The 23,560-nt window shown below is 40.6% G+C and overlaps 3 protein-coding genes across 3 annotated transcripts in view; all 3 read right to left on the bottom strand.

Annotated features, from left to right (window-relative positions):
• The window catches only part of lipt2 (lipoyl(octanoyl) transferase 2), a 571,631-nt gene that overhangs the window by 334,847 nt on the left and 213,224 nt on the right, over positions 1 to 23,560 (bottom strand). The gene's annotated exons all lie outside the window — the stretch shown is intronic.
• LOC137085029 (olfactory receptor 6N2-like) lies at positions 6,504 to 7,421 on the bottom strand. The gene has a single exon (XM_067451582.1). It carries the CDS (start codon positions 7,419 to 7,421, stop codon positions 6,504 to 6,506), a length of 918 nt encoding a protein of 305 aa, XP_067307683.1.
• On the bottom strand, positions 18,820 to 19,737 carry LOC137085028 (olfactory receptor 6N2-like). Its single transcript, XM_067451581.1, has one exon. It carries the CDS (start codon positions 19,735 to 19,737, stop codon positions 18,820 to 18,822), a length of 918 nt encoding a protein of 305 aa, XP_067307682.1.

The raw sequence follows: 23,560 nt of genomic DNA, 5'->3' as shown, positions 1-23,560 counted from the left end.
GACCTGGAATCCTTATGCTGGGCACAAATGGGGCAGGCAGCCACAAAGGATTTAACGTCCTCAGCGATCCTTGGCCACCAGAAGCGTCTGCAAATGAACTCTAGGGTCCTACCGACTCCTGGGTGGCATGTGATTGATGAGGCATGTCCCCACTGCAAAACATCAGTGCGTACACTTTTGGGTACAAAAAGATGACCAGGAGGCCCATTACCTGGATCAGTTTCCTGCTGCTGTGCCTTTCTAACCCTGGTCTCTATTCCCCATCTAACTGGAGCCAGAATCTTGGATGAGGGGATGATCATCACTGGGGTTGACACCATGTTGGGTGGATCAAACTGCCTGGAGAGGGCATCAGGCTTCTGATTCTTAGATCCTGGTCGATAGGAGAGAACAAAGTCAAAACGATTAAAAAATAAAGCCCATCGGGCCTGGCGAGAGTTCAGTCTCTTGGCTTCTTGGATATAAGCTAGATTCTTGTGGTCAGTCCATACAACAAAGGGATGTTTGGCCCCCTCCAACCAGTGCCTCCATTCCTCTAAAGTTAGCTTAACAGCTAATAACTCCCTGTTACCAATATCGTAATTTCTTTCTGTTGAGGAGAGCTTGTGTGAAAAAAAGCACAGGGATGCAATTTGTCGTCTTTTCTGGCCCGCTAGGAGAGTACCGCTCCGACCCCTACCTCCGAGGCATCCACCTCGACTACGAAGGGCAACTCAGGATCTGGGATGGTAAAGATAGGTGCTGAAGTAAATCTGTCTTTTAGTTTGCAGAACGCCTTTTTAGCCTCCTCTGTCCACTGGAAGCCCTTCACATTCTTCCTAGTGAGAGTCGTAAGTGGAGCAGCAATGGCACTGAAATTTCGAATGAACTTTCGATAGAAATTGGAAAAACCAAGGAACCGTTGTACCTGCTTGATGGAGCTGGGTCGGGGCCAATCTTTAACAGCTTTGGTTTTGGCAGGGTCCATCTGAATATGACCATTAGAAACAATGAAGCCCAAAAAGGATGCCTCTTTAGCATGAAACTCACTTTTCTCAAGTTTGATGAACAGATTGTTTCTCAGGAGTTGCTGAAGGACCAGGCGAACGTGATGAACATGCTCCTGGAGGTTCTTGGAAAAGATAAGAATATCATCCAAATATACAAAAACATATCTATTCAGCATGTCTCTTAACACATCATTAATCAAAGCTTGAAATACAGCAGGAGCATTTACCAACCCAAATGGCATGACCTTATACTCATAGTGGCCCGTGGGTGTATTAAAAGCAGTCTTCCATTCATCACCATCACGGATGCGGACCAGGTGATAAGCATTCCGAAGGTTGAGTTTAGTGAAAACTGTAGCACCCTGAAGCAACTCAAAGGCAGTAGACATTAATGGAAGAGGGTAACGATTCTTTATGGTAATCTTATTGAGACCCCTGTAATCAATACAGGGTCGGAGCCCACCATCCTTCTTAGCAACAAAAAAGAATCCAGCTCCTGCTGGGGAAGTCGAGGGTCGTATAATGCCAGATTCCAGAGCCTCTTTGATATAGTCCTCCATGGCCTTCCTCGCTGGTGGTGAAAGGGAAAATAGTCTCCCCCTTGGGGGGCACATTCCAGGCAACAAGTCAATTGCACAATCATAAGGTCTGTGTGGAGGCAAGGATAAGGCCGCCTTCTTGCTGAATACGTCTAAAAGGTCTGCATAATCAGGGGGAACACGGGACAATTCTGGAGATGTCCTGGATAATTGCAGAGAAGTCCTTAACAGCCCAGGGGTAGCCTGACTTAAGTTAGGAGAGACCAAAAGTTCAAGAGATGAAGTAGAGAGACAAAGATTATCACAATTAGGCCCCCATTTGAGAATGTTACCGGAGGACCAGTCAATCTGGGGGTTTTGAAGGGCTAGCCAAGGGAAACCAAGTATTAAAGGAAATTCTAGTGACTTTATTACATAGAACTGTATAGTTTCTTGGTGACCCCCAACCCGGAGACATAAAGGAAGAGTGCTCAGACTCACCTGACCAGAGCCAAGGGGCCTTCCATCCAATGCCGTAATGGTCAGGGGGTCCTCCAGGTTGGTAAGTGGCACCTGAAGATGTCTGGCAATTTCCAAATCCATAAAGTTTCCAGCAGCCCCGGAATCCACAAAGGTCTTTAGAGGATGTGACTGATCCTTCCATAAAAGGTGAGTAGGCAAGAGAACACCAGAAGATGCTGAGTTGGGAGGGGTAGTCTCTCTCATCACAGTCCTCCCTTTACTGGACGAGAGATGGCTTTTCCCGAAAGGATCGGGCAGAAAGCTTGAAAGTGGCCAGGTTCGCCACAGTACAGGCAGCATTTATCCTTAATTCTGCGGTTTCGCTCTGTTTGGGAGAGCCGTGATCGGCCCAACTGCATGGGCTCCTCAGTGCAGGTTACAGGGGAGACAGGGTGATCATGAGACGAGGGCTGTACCAAAGGATATTGACTAGGAACATATCTAGAAGACCCCCTACGCCATTCTCGAAGATGATTATCTAATCGAATGGCCATATTAATCAGGGATTCCAGGTCCGTTGCAGGGTCTCGGGCTGCTAATTCATCCTTGAGATCATCAGAAAGAGCTCTATTGAAAACAACAGTCAATGCCTCCTGATTACAGGCACTCTCTATCGCTAGGGTTCTAAATTCCACAGCTAATTGTGCAACACTTTGCGTACCCTGGGTTAGCTGAAGGAGGCGGCTAGCTGCCTCACGTCCCCTTACTGGATGTTCAAACACCCGCCTCATCTCGTCAATAAAACTACTATAATTTGAGCAGACTGCTGGTTGTGGCGACTGCTCCCACAAAGCAGTGGCCCAGGCTAGGGCTTTCCCAGATAACAGAGTAATGACATAGGCCACCTTGCTGCGTGATGTAGGAAACTTATGAGGTTGTAATACAAAGTTCAATGAGCACTGGGTGAGGAAGCCTTTGCATTTACCAGGACTTCCATCATACCTTTCAGGGTGAGGCAGATGAATCTCAGAGTAGCTGGTAGGAATGCTGAGAGGTGTTGGTGGTGCTGGTGGAGCCTGGGGTTGAGAATCTGCATCCCACTGTGGGTTTGAAAGGGCTTGAAGGTGTTGCAGGATCTCTGTGATTGCTTGACCCAGTTTTGATACAGCAACTTCTTGTTGTGCAAGGACTTGTTCATGTCGTTCCATGGTGGCTGCCTGGCTTGAAACAGCAGCTAAGATGCGTTCAGCATTGGTCAAAGGTTGGGCACCCTCTGCTGGGGTTGTATCCATGGTTCAATCCTACTGTTACGATCCAACTGGGGATTGAACCGGGGTCTCCAGTGTGTGTGTCTGTGATGCTAACCACTTAACCACGGAAGGAGGTTGACCCCAAATGCAGAGGTATTCAAGACAGTAAAAAGTCTGAGTCTTAATCTTTGCCTCTTTACTTCAGCATCCAAAAACAAACCAGAAAGCAGAATAAAACAAAACGTCTTAAGCATGACAATGGTGAGGCTAACATCAGGACTGAACAAGAACAAAAAAGGGTGTGAGGCCTTAAATAAGGTTTCTCATTAGGTGTGATTCAACACAGGTGAGAGCATTACAATCATTTAAATCAAAGAGAATTAACCTAGATAGAAATATCGACCTCTAGTGGTGAAATCAAGGAACTTCAGACAAAACATTACACCATAAGCAAGAGTCAGAGCTTTGAATTTGATCCGGGCAGCGAGTGGCAGCCAATGCAGAGAGATGAAAAGAGGTGTGACATGAGCCATTTTGGGCACATTGAAGACAAGACGTGCCGCAGCGTTCTGGATCATTTGGGGCGGTTTGATTGCACAAGATGGAAGTCCAGCCAGAAGCACATTGCAATAGTCAAGTCTAGAAATGACCAGGGCTTGGACAAGAAGCTGTGTTGCATGCTCCGTAAGGAACGGTCTGATTTTCCTGATGTTGTGCAATGCAAACCTGCATGACCGAGCTGTCTTTGAGATATGGTCTTTGAAGGACAGCTGGTCATCAAAGATTACTCCAAGATTTCTGACCGACCCTGAAGAAGTAATTAAAGATGAACGTAGCTGGATGGTAAAATCGTGTATGGTCGGATTAGCAGGGGAAAAAAGCAGCTCAGTCTTTGCTAGATTGGGCTGCAGGTGATGTTTTTTCATCCATGCCAAGATGTCTGCCAGGCAGCTTGAGATTCACGCAGCTACTGTGGGATCATCTGGTTGAAAGGAGAGGTAGAGCTGTGTGTCATCAGCATAGCAATGATATGAGAGGCCATGTGCCTGAATGATGGGTCCCAATGATGTAGTGTAAATGGAGAAGAGGAGAGGTCCAAGCACTGAGCCCTGAGGAACCCCCGTGGTCAGTTGATGTGTTTTGGATACCTCTCCTCTCCAGTAATTAATACACTAAGCAATACTGCAAATACAGAGTATTTCAGAAACACTTACTTGTGATTCGATCTCCTTCACTGACCGACGCGCTTCTCCTAATGACCAACTAACCGGCTCGGCTTTAAATATACAGTTCGCCCTTATAATTATCCCAAAGATTAATCAGTGCAACAGGCTGCCAATGACTCAAATCGAAACCAAACTATGACTCACTACCTGTGCTAAAAGCCACCAATTATTATTTGCTACTTGTTTATACCCTATTCCCCCCTGCCTTACAACTAGGGGTGTGACGGTTAGTATATAACCGTGAGACTGACGGTTATAGTTAAACACCGTCATTAGAACTCTATAAACCGCCAAAACCATGTTATTAAAATATTTTTTACAAACATAAAAAAAAAAAAAGAATTTTTCACTGAAGAAAAATTCAGAGTTTGGGGGTCGTCTCACAAACTGCCTGTGGCCCTTGGACCCAAAAAGAACAATTTTACTCTCATCAGTCCACAAAATGTTCCTCCATTTCTCTTTAGGCCAGTTGATGTGTTCTTTGGCAAATTGTAACCTCTTCTGCACATGCCTTTTTTTTAACAGAGGGACTTTGCGGGGGATTCTTGAAAATAGATTAGCTTCACACAGACGTCTTCTAACTGTCACAGTACTTACAGGTAACTCCAGACTGTCTTTGATCATCCTGGAGGTGATCATTGGCTGAGCCTTTGCCATTCTGGTTATTCTTCTATCCATTTTGATGGTTGTCTTCCGTTTTCTTCCACGTCTCTCTGGTTTTGCTCTCCATTTTAAGGCATTGGAGATCATTTTAGCTGAACAGCCTATCATTTTTTGCACCTCTTTATAGGTTTTCCCCTCTCTAATCAACTTTTTAATCAAAGTACGCTGTTCTTCTGAACAATGTCTTGAACGACCCATTTTCCTCAGCTTTCAAATGCATGTTCAACAAGTGTTGGCTTCATCCTTAAATAGGGGCCACCTGATTCACACCTGTTTCTTCACAAAATTGATGACCTCAGTGATTGAATGCCACACTGCTATTTTTTTGAACACACCCCTTTCAACTAATTCAACTAATTGCCCAATTGCACAGCCTTAAGAGAGTGCATATCATGAATGCTGGGTCTCATTTGTTTTCTGAGAATCTACTGAACCTACTGGTAACTTGTTTGCCACGTAGCAATAAAAAAATATACGAAAAACCTTGATTATTCTGGTTATTCACATTGTACTGCTATTATTTTGAACAAGACTGTGTATATATATATATATATATATATATATATATATATATATATATATATATATATATATATATATATATATATATTAAAATAGCATATATTAAATATATAATGGACTATATGTAAAAATATATATATTTTTACATATAGTCCACAAGGCTGTGTTGTGTGAGTCTCAATTGTCCTCAGTGTTAAAAGATGGATCTCAAAATCATAAGTCAATGCACGGCTGGAAAGGGTTCGAATATGCAAACGATTCTGGGAAAACTGAAGAATGTGCAGGACCTGAAGGATTTTTCTGAAGAATGTTGGGCAGTTTAACTGCTCAGGACAAAAAGGAATCAACCATCAGAAGAAGAAAAACAAATAAAAATACAAACAAAAACAAAACAGCCATGGCTCACATAGTGTTAAGAAGCAATGGTTCATAAACTCTTGAACAGGTAATTTTAATAAGTTCAGCTATTCATCTGTCTTGTGGGTAAACAATGTGTATATTAGTGTTATTTTTTAAATGTTAAATATCTTATTCAGGACAGTAATAAAAAACAACATGCATTTTGTATGATCTCTTATTATGAATTATTCACAAGTTTACAGATTCTATAAGAGGTTTACCCACATGGAATCAATCTTTTCTACTGACAATAGGAATAGCTATACAAAATATCACTAGTTATGATTATTTGAAATGAATCATGTAAACAGATATTGTTTGAACCTTTCAAAATGTATTCCTAAATCCTTATTTATAAAAAGCCAGAAAAAGAGCCAGAACACATGCAGAAAAACTAAATATTTAAATTATTTACAAGTTAAAAAAAACTGACAATTTTATAATAACCTACCATTACAACAGAATCAAAGCAGGCTACTTTGAGACTTTTAAAAGATGCCACATTTTTTTGCGGATATCAGGAAGGTTTAGACCATAAACAAGGGGATTTACAAAGGGGGGTATAACAATAAATTCAAGTGAAATGACAATAGTCAGTGTTATAGGAAGTTCCCCATTCACAAATCGACTCAAGGTGAGCTCTAAAAAAAGAGCAACTGAGAAATTTAAAAGGATTATCATGTGTGGAATACAAGTTTGATATGCTTTGCTCCTGAACTTTTGTGTGCTTCTTTGACAAATTATAATAATTCTGATATAGGTATATAATATAAAACTCAAAGGGATAAAAATTGTTGTGATCGTAACAATTAGGCCATAAATATTATTAATAGTATTGTTCACACATGAGAGTTTGACAATTTCATAGTTGTGGCAGTACACCTTAAACAACTTGTTCCCACAGATTGACAGCCTGAAAGTCAAAAGACCACTAGTGCCAACAAAAATCATTGGATAAAGCCATGCTATAAATATTAAAAAAGTTAGAAACCGTGTGGTAATTATGTTGTTGTAATGCATAGGTTTGCTGATTGCAACAAACCTATCAATTGCCATTAGCATTAATATTGTAAGCTCAAAAGCTGCATATGAGTAGATGACAAAACTCTGTAAGAGACATGCTTCACGGGAGATTAAGTGTGCATCAGATAGCAAATCTGTCAGTAACCTTGGGAAAAAGCCAGCTGTACCATATACAGAGTTGATGGACAAGCATGAAATCAGAATATACATGGGCTGGTGCAATGTCTTTTCCATAAATATTACAAGAATAATAAGGACATTAAAGCATATGACAGCACAGTAAAAAATAAACCCCATAGTGAAGAAAGCATATTTTAAGCACCCAATATTTTCAAACAACATAAAGTAAAAATATGTTCCATTTTCCATTTTCCTTACACAAGGAATACTTTCATTGACCTGAAGAAGAGAGCAAAGAAAGTTCATATGATTTTTAACGATTTATAAACATACAACAAGCTTAGAATATTTAGCCACAGCGTCCTATACCATGTAATGTGATCTTAAATATAAAGTCTTAAGTTAGGTTAATAATATAATAATTATTCAATTAAATAAATGGTTAGCACAGTAGTAATTCAACACAGTCTAAGAAACAGTTGTTTTTTTTTACATTACAAACATTATTCGAATTTTAATTATTAGATACCTTTTGTTGTATACTATGTCATGAAATGATCATCATGGCAGGTCATGAGCTCGATGGGTCCTGTGGAGTCATCAATGCATGCTAGTGCTTTTATAGTATCTAACATGTCTCAAGGGGCCTGTTGTGACCTATGAAGTTCTCTGAAATTTCACTGGAAACATACATTCATATTTAAAACATAAACAAACAGAGCATAAACTGAGCATAATTATATCTTTAGTGCTTTCCAAACGTTCCACTCAAAATAATTCAATTAAATTATCTAAATTTAATATTTTACTATTTTTTACATTTATAACTAAATGTGGGTAAGTTTCATAAAAAACAACATTTTTAAAAAAAAAGAAAAACAAATTCTGAAAGGCTCAAAAGAAACTCTGCTAAATTGGAACAACTAATTGTGTACTTAATGCACTTTTAGCTATGCAGAAATAGTAATACTAAATGTATAGTTAACATCTCGGTTACGTCTGTAACCTTAGTTCCTGGAATAGGGAACGAGACGCTGCATAGCTTCTCTGAGAACGCCTCTGCGTGATTGCGTCGTGAAGCACGTATGTAATCAGTCCAATAGAGAGACAGAACGTCATCGGCGGGTGACGTCATCGACCCGGAAGCTATAAGGCCTGCCGGCAAACACGCGCCCCCAGCTTCTGAAAAGGCCAGAAACAAGCCGCTAGAGGGCATGCGGGGAGTATGGCCGGGTGAAGCAGCGTCTCGTTCCCTGTTTTGGGAATTATGGTTATAGACGTAACCGAGATGTTCCCATTTATGGGAACTCGAGCTGCGTCACCACTCTGGGAACGAGAATACCCACGTCCCCATACGAGCCGGGTGCCCGTCTGTTGAATTGTCTAAGGAGCGAGCACCCGAGCCCCAGGAGTAGAATTTATGTCCAGTTCATAGAACCTGACAAAAGTATGAGGCGAAGACCACCCTGCCACATCACATACATCTTGCAGGGAGGCCCCTGCCAAGAGAGCCTAAGAGGCCGCCATACCCCGGGTTGAGTGGGCCCGCAGAGCCAAAGGAGAAGGCTGTCCGACCGCCCCATAAGCGAGTGAGATGGCCTCGACCATCCCCTCAAAGGGGGGGCCGTAGCACACAAACAGTTGTTCGAACATCCTCCACAGGGCAGCTCTGTGGACATATGTATCAAGAGCCCGAACCGGGCAAAGCAGATTAAGTGCTTCCTGGTCTGACGTCACAAACGGAAGAGGATAAAAGGCCTGGAGCATGATAGGTCTCATAGGATTAGATCGAACCTTAGGAATATAGCTCGGATGGAGGAAGGCGTTTGCCAATACTGGGCGCAAATTCGAGGGTGAAACAGAGAGGGCTTGCAGATGTAAATGGACTGAATAGATGATGGACTGAATAGATGTCCTATTCTCTTCAAGGAGGAAATAGCCAGAAGAAAAATAGTTTTGAGGGTAAGGAACCACTCTAAGGAAACTGAATCCAGGGCCTCAAAGGGAGCCCCTGAAAGGCCTTGCAGGACAACAGCTAAGTCCCAGGCCGGCACCCTGGTGCGTACTGCAGGTTTTAACCTCAACGTCCCACGGAGGAAACAGGTTACCAGCGGGTGTCGTCCCAAAGACAGCCCACCCAAAGGAGAGTGGTAGTCTGCTAAGGCTGCCACATACACCTTTAAAGTGGAGGGAGCTAGCCTGGAAGAGAATCTCTCCTGCAGGGTCTCCAGCACCGCGCCTTGGGCCAGAAACCAAGGGTCCTTCCACATAACCAAGGCAAGGAGACCCTGCCGTGTGACCTTGATTGCACAAAAGGGGTTTCCCCTCGGGGAATATCCCCTGGTCTTGAGCCACCACTGTAGCGGTCTCATGTGCAACAGGGTGCAAGGAATCATGTTGGCCGCTGCTGCCATCAGACCTAACAGTCTCTGGAACTGCTTTACAGGGAGTGACTGGTCTAGCTTCAGCCCTTTGACTGATGAGAGAATCGACCCTATACGGTGCTCTGATAGGCGGGCCCGCATAGAAACCGAATCCCAAATACGTGATCCTCAGGACTGCCGAAAGCATGCTCTTCTTGGAGTTGAGCTTTAGTCCCAAGGTTATTATAGTTTTGCTTTTTGAAATTAGTTTTTATTTCAGTATCGTTTTCAATTTTGCTACAAATTTCAGTTTAGTTTTAGTTAGTTTTACAAATGGTTTTGCTAGTTTTAGTTTAGTTTTTATTTTGCAAATACATTTCTATTTAGTTTTTATTTATTTAGTTTCAGTTTTAGTTTTAGTAATTATAGTTTAGCAGAGTTACCATAATGAAGTGTAGAGTTTAATCTTACTAAACATCCTTAAGTGAAATAACTTGATAAACAAGCATTATTGTTTATACCCAGGAAGGTCTTACAAAACATGCATAAAGTTGGGTCTTCACCTTTGAGCAAAAAAGCTTGAGTCAAACTATGACCTATCCAACCAACGATCTGGAGATTAAAAATGAAATAAATTATATTTTGATATTAAAAAATTATATTTGATATTTTTGACATAGGCTAATACTTAGAGGATCTATCTTAAAGAACAAAATAAATGCAATGTAAAATATAAAAGTAAAAATTATAAATTCCAGACAAACTCATTCATAACAAAGATGAAATATTGTTAAACAATTAAAAGCTTATTTTAATTTCTTCAGTAGTACAAAGTCATCTGAATACAGCCAACACACACTGTTGTGTGTGTGTGTGTGTGTGTGTGTGTGTGTTTGTTGTGCTATAATTGTAAAGGGGACCAATGTCCTCACTTATCTAGTAAAATATTATGATAACTGACTAGTGAGGACATTTGACTGGTCCTCACTAGTTAAAAAGGCTTATAAATCGGCCAAAACATGTTTTTATTTAAATCTATTGTTTTGCACGTTCTTGGGATGGGTAGGTTTGGGGAGAGGGATTGGGTTAGGGGATATAAAATATCATTAACCTGATATAAAATCATTGGAAGTCCATGCAATGTCCTCACTTATATAATGAAACAAACGTGTGTGTATGTGTGTCCTGGTATTCCCTACTTTGTGGGGAAGATAACACCTTTGAGCCTGTCAATATTATGCAAACATGAAATCTCAAACGCACAGTAGGCTAGTACTTGCTACTAGTTGCTGACTTTTGCGCCTGCGTCTCTCGTCGCCTAAGAAACGGCATTCTAAAACAGTGAGCTTAAGTTAAAAGAAGTTCAACGTGCATCTCATTACCTTGTGTTATTTCCCATTTCACTGCCACGGACGCATTGATTCTTTGTGAACTGCCGTTTAGGACTGGCGATGTGTTGCCTGTCTGCACGCGTCCGTCACAGGACAGCAGTTAATCTCCTCCTCAGATCACTTCACGCGCAGTAGCGCAATATACAGACACTCCCACAACCGCCACAGTCAGATTTTCCACCACATGAAATAGGGCTTATTAATAACGAAAACGAATATTTATTTTTGATTATTATTATTTTATTTCAGTTAGTTTTTTAGTAAGAGAAGTTAGTTTCGTTTAGTTTTAGTTTTTTATTTATTCAGATTTTTTTATTTTATTTCAGTTTACGAAAATGTTTTTTGACCAATAGTTTTAGTCTTATTTTCAGTTTTCGTTTACGAAAATAACCTTGGTCCCAATCTCCTAATGTGAGCGAGCACAGCATCTCGATGCTGTGCCGCCACACAAGCTAAATGAGCGAGAATCAACCAATTGTCAATGTAAATGAGGATCCGAATCCCCTGCATCCGCAAAGGGACTAAAGCCGCGTCCACACACATGAACGTGCGGGGTGAAAGGGCTAGACTGAAGGGAAGTACCCGATATTGGTACGCTTCTCCCCCAAAAGTGAACATCAGATACTTCCTGTGCTGCGGAAGGATGGAGACATGGAAATTAATCTTTTAGATCTATGGTCACAAACCAGTCCTCAGACCTGATCTGTGACACAATCTGTTTGAGTGTAAGCATCCTGAACTTGAGCTCTGTCACCGAGCGGTTCAGGAGGCGAAGATCTAAAATAGGATGCAGCCCCCCATCCTTCTTTGGCACGATGAAGTACCGGCTGTAAAACCCCGACTCTCTGTCCAGCAGAGGGACTCTTTCTATCGCCTCTTTCCGTAGGAGAGTCTGTACTTCATGAGTCATTATCAGAGCCTGCTCAGGGCCCACCACCGTGGGCAGAAAACCCGTTGAAAGGAGGTGGATGCCATCTGAACTGTATGGCGGACCCCTTTTTTATAAACTGCAGGACCAAACGGGAAATATTTGGCAGATTCTCCTACTCTGCCGCAACATCTATTAAGGGTACCAGCCTCCCGAGAGCGCTGCCCACCGGCCCACCCTTTCTGCGGGGGTGTGCGGGTGGCGACGCTCTGCTTTTGCTGCGCTCGATGGGAGGAGTTAGCACTCAGCATCTGCTGCTCTCTCACAGCAGCAGATGAGGCCTGGGGATTCCGGGGAAGGAATTGCTTTAGCGCCGCTGCCAGCTTTTTGGCCTCCTGAAACCTGTCAGTGATGGTAGTAACGGCGTCACCAAACAGGCTCTCAGGAGACAGCGGCACATCAAGCAAAAAGGTTTTATCCTTCTCCTTGATCTTGGTCAGATTTAGCCACAGATGTCTCTCCGTGGCCACCAGGCCTGAATGGCCTGTACATCTGGCCGTCTTCTTGGTGGCACGGAGAGCTAAATCTACCGTGGATCGGAGCTCATGAACTATATCATCCCCGATCCCATCAGTTTCCCCCAGGTGCTTCGGCAGGTCAGCCTGGTATGCCTGCATAAAAGCCATTTCTACCCCACGATGTTACTGTATACTGCTGTGTGGAGGTTGAAAACTCTGGATGACATTGGCCGCTTCCACGATCTCGACACCTCGGTGTGGAGATCTGTGAAAAATGGCAAGCTCCGTTGTGGAGGCTGAGCAGAATGGGCTGGCAGAAAGCGCTCATCAAGCCTGCTTTTTACTGAGGCACATTCCTGCTGTTCGTTTGGCCACTCAATATTTAACTTAGCCACAGCCCTGCTCAAAACTCCACTAGCTCCTCACTCGCCGGGGTATGAAGTGGCGAATCTTCAACCTCCGCGTCAATACTGCAGATATCAACCTCCTCGGGGGAAGATAACTGCAGCACCGCGGCCACACCCCGGGTGGGAGAAACCGCAGAGCGGGCTCCTGAACACGGAGAAAAAGCAATGGGTGAAGGCTGAGAAAGGGCGGGGCCCATCTCAAATCCCTCCGTTAGATCCAGTTGCGAAGCCCATGACAGGAGCTTCCACCGTGCCTTGGCAGCAGCGGGGCCCTCAAGACACTCAAGGTGAATTCTCAAAGACTCACATTGTCTGATTTTTAAAGAATTTATTTGCGAATTATGGTGGAAAATAAGTATTTGGTCACTGTTACGTCCCCAGTTGTTTGTGCTTGTGTGTGTGCTCTTCTTTCTCTCTCTCTCTCTCTCTCTCTCTCTCTCTCTCTCTCTCTCTCTCTCTCTCTCTCTCTCTCTCTCTCTCTCTCTCTATCTCTCTCTATTTCCCTGTCAATTTCTTAGACACACCTAGCCTTATAAGCGGAACGGCTGATTGGCTCAAGAAACCGTTCATCGTCTGTATGTTTTGATTTGGTTAGAGAGAGTAGGTAAGTTAGGGCGTGGAAAACGCTGAAGACTTGCTTTTCTTAATTTTCTTTTCATCAGTTAGGTTAGAGGTTGAACTTGAGTTAGACTTGGGGTTTTTCCTTTTTGTTTTGTTCTTTTATTTGGTGCCACTGTTTGTCTTGTTTTCCCCGGTTTAAGTTTAGGTTTGTTATATTTATTGTCTATATATTCCTTATTGTTCTTTCTTATCATTATTACTTATTATCTCACGTCTGGGAAATACCTTGATTTGTTTTTATAATAAATCGGGTTTGTTCACTAGTACTGTGACAGCGTTTTGTTTTACCGCCACCACGCACACACAGTGGTCATAATTTCAATGTTGCTAATTCCACCCTTAGACAAGGGTGAAAGATTGTAACAGTCACCTACAAAAAAGCAACATTTCTGGCTCTCACAGACCTGTAACTTCTTCTTTAAGAGGCTCCTCTGTCCTCCACTTATTACTTGTATTAATGGCACCTGTTTGAACTCATGATCAGTATAAAAGACACCTGTCCACAACTTCAAACAGTCAGACTTTAAACTCCACTATTGCCAAGAACAAAGAGCTGTCAAAGGACACAGGAAACAAAATTTTAGACCTGCACCAGGCTGGGAAGACTGAATCTGCAATAGGTAAACAGCTTGGTGTGAAGAAATACACTGTGGGAGCAATTATTAGAAAATGCAATACATTCAAGACCACTGTTAATCTCCCTCAATCTGGGGCTCCACACAATATCTCACCCTGTGGGATCAATATTATCTCAAGAATGGTGAGCAAAAATCCCAGAACCACACGGGGGGACCTAGTGAATGACCTGCAGAGAGCTGGGACCAAAGAAACCATACCAAAGGCTACCATAAGTAACACACTACGCTGCCAGGGAATCAAATCCTGCAGGGCCAGAAGTGTCCCACTGCTAATTGTCATTACATGTCCGGGTCCGTCTGAAGTTTGCTAGAGAGTATTTGGATGATCCAGAAGAGGATTGGGAGAATGTCATGTTGTCAGATGAAACCAAAATATAACTTTTTGGTAAAAACTCAACTTGTTGTGTTTGGAGGAGAAAGAATGCTGAATTACACCATACCTACTGTGAAACATGGGGATGGAAACATCATGCTTTGGGGCTGTTTTTCAAGGAACCAGGATGACTGATCCGTGTAAAGGACAGAATGAATGGGGCCATGTATTGTGAAATTTCCATCAGCAAGGGCATTGAAGATAAAAAGTGTCAGCATGACAATGATCCCAAACTCACCGCATGGGCAACGAAGGAGTGGCTTTGTAAGAAGCATTTCAAGGTCCTGGAGTGGCCTAACCAGTCTCCAGATCTCAACCCCATAGAAAATCTTTGGAGGGAGTTGATATCTGTGTTGTCCAGCAAAATCACAGCTCTAGAGGAGATCTGCTACAGGCAACAGTGTGTAAAAACCTTGTTGAGACTTACAGAAAACGTTTGACCTCTCTCATTGCCAACAAAGGCTATGTACTGAGAAAGTACTGAGATCAACTTTTGTAGGTGAACAAATACTTATTTTTCACCATAAATTGCAAATAAAATATTTCAAAATCAGACAATGTGATTTTCTGGATTTTTTTTCTCATTCTGTCTCTCATAGTTGTGAAGGGGGGAGTGGGCCGACACCCTTGCCTCTTCATCATATGCATCTTCATCATATGCATCTTATCCTTTTGAATGATTTTGAATAACCTAATGAATTTAATAATCAGTTATTATCCTTTCAAAATAATGAATTATATTGACAATCAATTTTATTTGATCATTAATACATTTAACTATTATTTAATATGATTTTGACTCTATGTCTGCTGTATGGTTTCTAATTTGCTTTCCAGAGACGGTCTGACAAAGACAGTCTGACCCCTATCTATGTGCCCTGACATAGATAGCCTGACCTCTATCTCTGGGTCCTGACCAACAGGGCCTTGGAGAGAAAGTTAGAACTTCCAAGAGGTGAATCCTGCCTGTTGTTAGTAACCCCAGGACAGGATGGGGTGGGAGGATTTGAGTCTCCCAATTGTGATTTTCTTCCCATCTATATAGTGTGATTTTTCCCATTGATAGAAGTACATTTTTTGTCTTTATATTTCTTTATAGAATGAGGTAGATGACATTAGTCATACTTTTCTTTCTGGAGATGTGTTTGTCATGTGGTGTTGATATCTTGTTCTGTTGATAAGCTCACTGCTGCACTAACCTTGGAGGAGAGATGTGCCCTAGAGTCTTGTGTGTGTGTGTTACATGTTCTGTGCAGGTCTATGGAATGGATTGGACCGCTTTTCTCACACCCTAGACCTCTTGGCGTCTTTCTAGGACTCCCCTGAAGTCAACACTACCCCAATCTTGGGATTGTCTGATGTATACATCCTGATTAACAACAACAACATCTCCTATCTATTCTCATGTGACACATTGTTTAGACTTTATGCCAATCAGTAATATTCCACGTGTTTGTAATGATGTAAATCATGCCCTTGAAATTGGTATAACTGGTGTGGTAATTTTGTGTAGAGTAGAGTCTGGCCTGACACCGCCCTGAGAGACTCTGAAGCTGACTCTACTGATGAAACTGCAAACTATTCTTCAGTAAAATTCTCTCCGATGATTGAACATCCTGACTCCTGGTCTTCATTTCGCATATCTGGTCTATGGGTCAAAACTGTAACCCCTAACAGTTGAAATTTACCTATGATAAAAAATGAGAACTTGAAGAAGTATACAATTGGTAGCTGGCTAAATACTTTTTTTCCTCCACTGTATGTGATTTGTTCCATTCCGTACAGCTGCCATACTTTTTGAATCCAGGCGTTGTCTGTTGGAGGGTCGGGTTTTAACCATCTGCATGTGATACACTTGATAGCGTGATAGCTGCAATGAGTAAAAATTTTAGTAAATATATTTTAGCTCTACCCTCAAAGCCCTCTGGACACACACCTAGAAGGGCTATTATGGGGTCTTTGGGGATTTTATAATGGAAGATTACTTTAAGAGCATCACATATTTTTCCAATAATTTCTTATTTTTGGAAATGACCATAAAATATGGGTATGGCTACCAACATGCTGGCCACAGTTTCTCCAGTACTTGTCCAATCAGGATGGGTTCCATTTTGCAATTAGCTGTGGAGTTTGAAAAAAAAAAAAAGGTTATATCTTCCATTTGAATTCCCTCCAGATATCAGAGTTGGTCACATGATGTACCTCTCCACATTCTTTCTACCAAGTTTCTCGCATGTACAATTCTAAATCTAAAAAATAAACTTTGGGAGTATGAATTAATTTCTTATTTGTTCAAATGTTTTAATTGTGTCATTAAATAGTTGGTGCGAATAATAAAGTCCATATTGCGACCACTTTTTGAAACCCACATCTGTACGAGATGGTGCAAAGTCATTAAGATGCCATACCAATGCTCACTGCAGATGCAATTTTCCTAGACAAACCAAATTATCTTTGTATAGTTTTTTAAGGTTTTACATTTTTAAAGTGACTTTGGTCCATTCCCCAATGGAGGCATTTTTCAATGATATACTGGAAAAGGGTCATAGATTCTTAAGGGGCATCAAACAGAGGCTCTTCTTAATATTGACCCAACGGGTTTGTGTCTCTTCTTTCATCCATGAAACCAGGGGCCTCTAACAAGCTGCCCCAAAGTAAAACCTAATCTTTGGGAGTCCTAGCCCACCATTTGATTTTGGCGATTGTTTAATTTTAAGCCTTATTCTTGGGCAGTTTCCTTGCCAAACTAATTCTGAAATGATTTTATTCAGTGAATCAACACAAGAATTGGGTTGTTTGAATGGGTCCATTAACCTATGATGTTTAACATGGACTTCATCTCTCATGCACTGCTCAAGCGACCTGTCTCTATCTCACTCTTAGTGCGTCATTGTTAGCGGCCACTCTTAAAGGGGAAGTACACTTTTATTGTCGGGGCTTTATATTCTAATTCCACCCGGTTATATTAATAAATAAACATTTTAAATATATTAGTCTGTGTGTAATGAATGAATAGAATATACAATTTTCATTTTTTTAATGAAATTATTGAAATAAATATTTTTGATGATATTCTAATTATATGACTATCACCTGTAGTAATAAAAGTAGCTTGAACAGAATGAAATTATAAGATTATCAGTGGAAAAAAGAATACAAAAGGTTCTATTGACAAAAGGGAATTTATTTAAACAAAATGAGAAATCAATGCGACAGCATGTAACACACAACCTATATCAGACAGAGAATGAGAACTAAAGAGGAACTTAAATATACAATAAAAATGCATGAGTGTCTATGGTAACTAAATACTGGTGGTAAACTAGAATAAAGGAAAGGGTAATTGAAGAGAAGCAAACTACAATTACATTGAAATTAAACTAAACATCAACAGAATGTGACAATAGTTTTCAGATGCAATTATTTCTATAAAACAAAATTGTTGTAGTTTTTTTTCTAAAATGAATCAAATTAATAAAAAAAAAATACATACATGCCAAACCTTTCATGAAAAAAACAAACAAACAAAAAACTATACAATTTTTATAAAATCACAAAAAATATAATTTGTGTAATGAAGCACAACTATTATTTTAGCATTAAGTTTAAGCAAAGGACCTCTTGGGAAATTCCTTCAATGGTGGAAGCGTTGTGTCATAAAATACGTAAAAAATGTCAGGGAAAGAGTTCAAATGAAGGGGTGGATTTTACAATCCCTTCTTTTATTATACAATAACTAGAGGAACACACTATTTTCCTAAATTAAGTGCATTTATTCTGGTATTAATGTTACAGGCAATGTGTGTATTTAGAATCTGAAAGGTGACTGGGGGTCTGACCCATGTCAGGAATGCAGTTACAGTGTTTCCTCATTCAGCTAGACTAAATATATTATGTCCTTGTTTCACTGACTGGGCCTAGATAAAAATAAAATAAAAAAGGGAATATGCCTTTTTTTCAATTATGGCATTTAAAAAGCTTTTATAAACATGCCTTAGAAAATAAAAAAGAACATTACTGATTTTCTTCTTGAGACAAAATGACGGTACTGACACATTTTAAGACATGTCAGTACAAGTTGCTTGCATTTTAGTCTGGAATGCATCTTAAACATTGTTTGTAAAACCAGCCAAATATGTATTGGTCTATAACAGTGGTTCTCAAACCTGTCCTGGAGTACCACCCTCATCTATCACACCTGATTGAACTTATGAGCTCATTAGTTGAGACTGCAAGACCTAAAATGGGTGTTTCAGATATAGGGAGACATACAAAATGTGCAGGGCTGGTGGCACTCCAGGACAGGTTTGAGAACCAGTGGTCTATAATAAACATATAGTTGTTGCAAAGATTTACAGAGAGTCTTACATATAGAGGCTAAAATTCATAACACATAATTTATATAATTATAAGCATGGTAAGAGTTAAAACAATGTTTGTTGTTGTATATATCACATCAAAAACACAGTTATTTGGATGCTTTTATAATACATATAATTTTCTTGCGAATTTCAGGGAAATTCAAACCATAAACAAGGGGGTTAAGGATGGGTGGTACAATAAGAAACTCCAGTGAAAGAATAATCGACAGGCCTAAAGGGAGATTCAAATTCTCAATCCGACTCAAAGTGACCTCACAAAAAAGAGCAACAGAGAAATTTAAAAGGATCACTATGTGTGGAATACAAGTTTGATAGGCTTTTCTCCTGAACTCTGTTGAGCTTTTTGTACAAATGATAAGAATTTTAACATAGGAATATAATATAAAACTTAAAGGCATGATAATAATTGTGGTCACTATGAAAAAGCCAAAAACATTAATAACAATAGTGTTTCCACAAGAAAGCTTGACAATTTCCCAGTTGTGACAATACACCTTCCACAGTTTGTTACCACACATAGCCAATCTGGCACTTAAAATCGCAGCAATACCGACACAAAGCATTGGATAAATCCAGCATATAGCTATTAAAACAGATAAATTCCTGGGAGTCATTATGTTATTGTATTGTAAAGGTTTACAGATTGCCACATATCTGTCAAATGCCATTAACATTAATATTGTATTTTCATTTGATGCATATGAATAAATGACAAAAGCCTGTAAGATACATGCTTCGCGGGACACCAAGTGTGTATCAGACAGCAAGTCTGTCAGCAACCTTGGGAAAAAAGCAGCTGTTCCAAACACAGAATTGATGGACAGACATGAAATCAGAATGTACATGGGCAGGTGTAAAGTCCTTTCCAGAAAAATGGCAAGTATTATTAAGGCATTAAATAATATAATAGCAAAGTATAAGATAATTCCCAAGCTGAACAAAGTATATCTTATGTACCCAATATTATCAAACAACATCAAGTAAAAATATGTTCCATTTTCCATTTTCCATTAAGCAAAGAATGGATTCATTGACCTGAGGATGAAAGCAGACAGTTAATGTGATTTTTACATTAAAACAGAATGTTTGGTAACAGTTTAAGTGTCCTTGTTACACATGCAACATTTAGTTATAGTTATAGTTTCTATAAATTATGCATAATTACACAACTAATACTAAACCAAACCTTTTATTCAATCAGTTTAACAATATACATGTACATTAAACTGCTTTACCTGAAATAACTTCTGTGATATGATCTGACATTACCATCACTTTATCTACAAAGAACCTATGAATGTGCAGAGAATTAGATCTAGCCTATGTGTGCTATGCTTCAGAAAACCTACAAGTCACCATACATGCTTTTATAGGATAAAACATGTCTCCGTAGGCCTCTCAGCTGTGGCTTGATTTGCATAAGGATCACCCTGGAAGTTTTTCTTAACTAAATGCACAGTGGGTAAAAAATATGTAACTCAAAACTTACTGATAATCATAACATATTGAACACTTTTCTTTAAATTAAATCTGAAGATGTAAGAATAACACCACAACTTGTGTTGGCTGAAAATGTGCAGTCAGGTGGGCAAACACAGACATAAGTAATGAAAGGTATTTAAGTTGAAATTTAGTTTTTACATAATATGTTAAGTGTCAGTGGGGATATGGTACTATTAACTATTTCAATTCATGTTTCAGCACAGCCTTCGCCAGCAGGTGGAGATATTGATCTTTATATGATTTAATAGTGTGTGGCATATGCACCTTTCCCTCCTAGTATTATGATTATAGCGTTTAATGGTTCATGCTTTAAATCATCTCATTGAAATCAGTATTTTCTGGTGTTGTTTCTTGTTGTTGATATACACTGATCATGCGTAACATTATGACCACTGACAGGTGAAGTAAATAAAACAGTGTTTCCGGTGTGCATTGGTCAGTATCTGTCAAATGTGGTCAAAGGAAGGAACAGTGGTAAACCACCAAAGGGTCATGCGTGGTCAAGCCTCACTGATGCACGTGGGGAGCAAAGGCTTATTCTAAAATTAAAAAGTCTCATCTTTGCAGCACTCCACCAATCAGGCCTGTATGGTAGAGTGGCCAGACAGAAGCCACTCCTCAGTAAAAGGGCCATCTGGAGTTTGCCATAAGGCACATAACGCACTTTTTACACATTCTGTTAAAAGCCCTTTTCTAATACTGAAGAAAAAGGCTTCAATATTAGAACTGAAAAGCCTTTTTAAAATATTGTAAATAAATGTAAATAAATATTAAAGCCTTTTTATAATATTAATTAGAATAATTATTTCCAGACCTTTTTACCAGAAGGTAAAACTGCACCTCTTCTTGTTGATTAAATTGATTAACTTAATGTGCTCCACTTAATGTGTTTAATTAGGTTTAATTATCTGAAGTTCTCCACTTGTTTAATTAGGTTTGATTATCTGAACGTGCTCCTCCTGAAATGTCTAAGGGGGGCCCAGCTCACTGCAACAGACGGGAAAACTCTACCAACTGATAAAAAAGGAACAGCTTTAATTTAGAATGACCGATCAGGAAGGCTCTTGCAGCGTCTGCAGGCTCACTGCAACAGACAAGAAAAAGCCCTACCAGCCGGGAAAAGAGGGAGCAATGTGATTTAAAGGGGGGGTGAAATGCTGTTTCATGCATACTGATCTTTTTACACTGTTAAAGACTTGGATTCCCATACTAAACATGGACAAAGTTTCAAAAGTTAAGGTGGACGTTTGATGGGAGTATTTCTTTGTCAAAAATACTACTTCCGGTAAGTACTCCGATCATGCGTCCCCTTTGACGTTAATGGGGGCGGAATTTCCTTGTATGGGCCTTACGGACAATTCTACCGGAAGAGCGTGAGAGAGAGAGAGAGGGAGAGAGCGAAAGTAACAGGCTACCCCCATCAAAGCGCTGGCTCGTAGGCTGCTGCACAGGTGATGTGCACAATTACAATGTCACCAAAAAAGTGCGTTTTTGGTTGCCAGACCAAGACAGTCCTGCACAGATTCCCCAAAAACCCCGCGTTAAGGCAACAGTGGATATAATTTGCTTTTCCGGATCAGCAACTGAGTTGCGCGAATGTTTATATCTGTTCGCTGCATTTCGGTGCCGACTATTTCATAAACAAGGCCCATTTCAACACAGGATTTTCCGATCGCCTAATGCTGAAGGATGGAGCAGTCCCAACGATAAAGGTCCCAACGTTAGAACCGCAGGCGGTGAGTGAGACTGCTTCAAATGTCTGTGTTTTTGCCAATGCTCATCAAGTAGCCCAAACATGATCACGTATAGTTAATTGATCAATGGAGCATGCGATGTGTAGTGCGTGTACATTTGTTTAGCTGGCCACTATTTGTGTAACTTTATGTTTGTGTATTGTAAAAGCACTCCAAACAACAATACACAAAGAGGGGGGAAATATGTTGAACTAAATAAGCGCGCTTCTTCATTCAAATGCGCTACTATTCCGTGTCTTTCTATGTAAACACTAACTTAGCCTGCCGTGCAAAACCAGTCCGCTTAATAACGTTACAATTGTCTACACAAACCACGCGTAAACACACAAACACACGTCCACAACTGCACTTCCCACATGTACACCTTCAAAGACAAAAATACGACGATATAATTCAAGTATAAATATGTAAATAACACAAGCCGCTAAGCATATTATATAGTTAGTGTATAACTTGTACCACATAGAGACGTCCTGCTCTAGTCGTTTTTGCTGCTGCTCCTGTTCAACTGCAGCCTCTGGGTCTGATTCCGGATCATAGCTGTATGGCTGTATCTGATTAAAAGCCATATTTTTATTTTGAATAAAGTTTTTTTCCCGCTGTTAGGGATGACACAGCTTTACGACGCACTCGACTCAACACAATAGCAGCAGCGTGCACACGTCATTATTTAGCTCCGCTCACACGACACGCCCCCACCCGCTCTGCTTTTTTCGGAAAGACTCGGAACAGCGCATCTTTCTTATATAATTATAAAAAAAATAAAGACTTTTCGGAGATATGCAGGATGCAATGCTACTCTATAGGTACTCAAGATTGACATGACACTGACTGAAACTGAGTGTTTCACCCCCCCTTTAACGTGTGCGGTTTGGAACGGCCGATTGGGAGGGTTTAAATATATATAAAATAAGGGTTTGATGAGGTTTCCTGATATGGAATGTATATGGAGTTTACGGGAAAATCAGTTCTTTTTAGATCTGATTTTTAGAGTTGATTGACATGTAGAGCAATCTATGAGTCCGTTTATGTCTTGGTGCACACCACTTATGATCTCAGAGCGTTCTCATTCGCTGTTCAGCTGTCAATCATCTTATTTAACTCAATGTGTCAATACTTCTGTCACGTGAGTGGGCAGAAAATAGAGGATCCAAATGCAAGTTAGAACAAAGATTTATTACTCTCAATGATTCAGATCATTTTGTGCATAAAGCACAAAAAGTCACGGCAGCGTCGGGAACAGGTCCAATCCAGCGGATAGATAGATAATTCCAGATGAATGGCGGCAGGCAAAGCAGCGCAGGCAGGCAATGGGCACACGGAACCGAAGGAATCCTGGAATCCGGAACGAAGCACACACTCAGGGGAAAGACACACCGACAGACAGGAACCCGCTGGACAACTGCAACGACTGACGACAAAGGTATGTGAGCTCCGTGTATATACGCAGTGGATAATGAGTGCAGCAGGTGACGGTGATCCAATCCCAGTAATCAGTGACCCCGCCTCCAACACAACCACACACACATAGAGAGGAAAGAGACGATGAATTTATGAACCATGACAGTAC

Source organism: Pseudorasbora parva, chromosome 8 (genome assembly GCF_024679245.1).
Source record: "Pseudorasbora parva isolate DD20220531a chromosome 8, ASM2467924v1, whole genome shotgun sequence".
NCBI classification, from domain to species: Eukaryota; Metazoa; Chordata; class Actinopteri; order Cypriniformes; family Gobionidae; genus Pseudorasbora; species Pseudorasbora parva.
The sequence above is the reverse complement of the archived record's forward strand: the minus strand, read 5'-3'. Positions and strand labels throughout refer to the sequence as shown.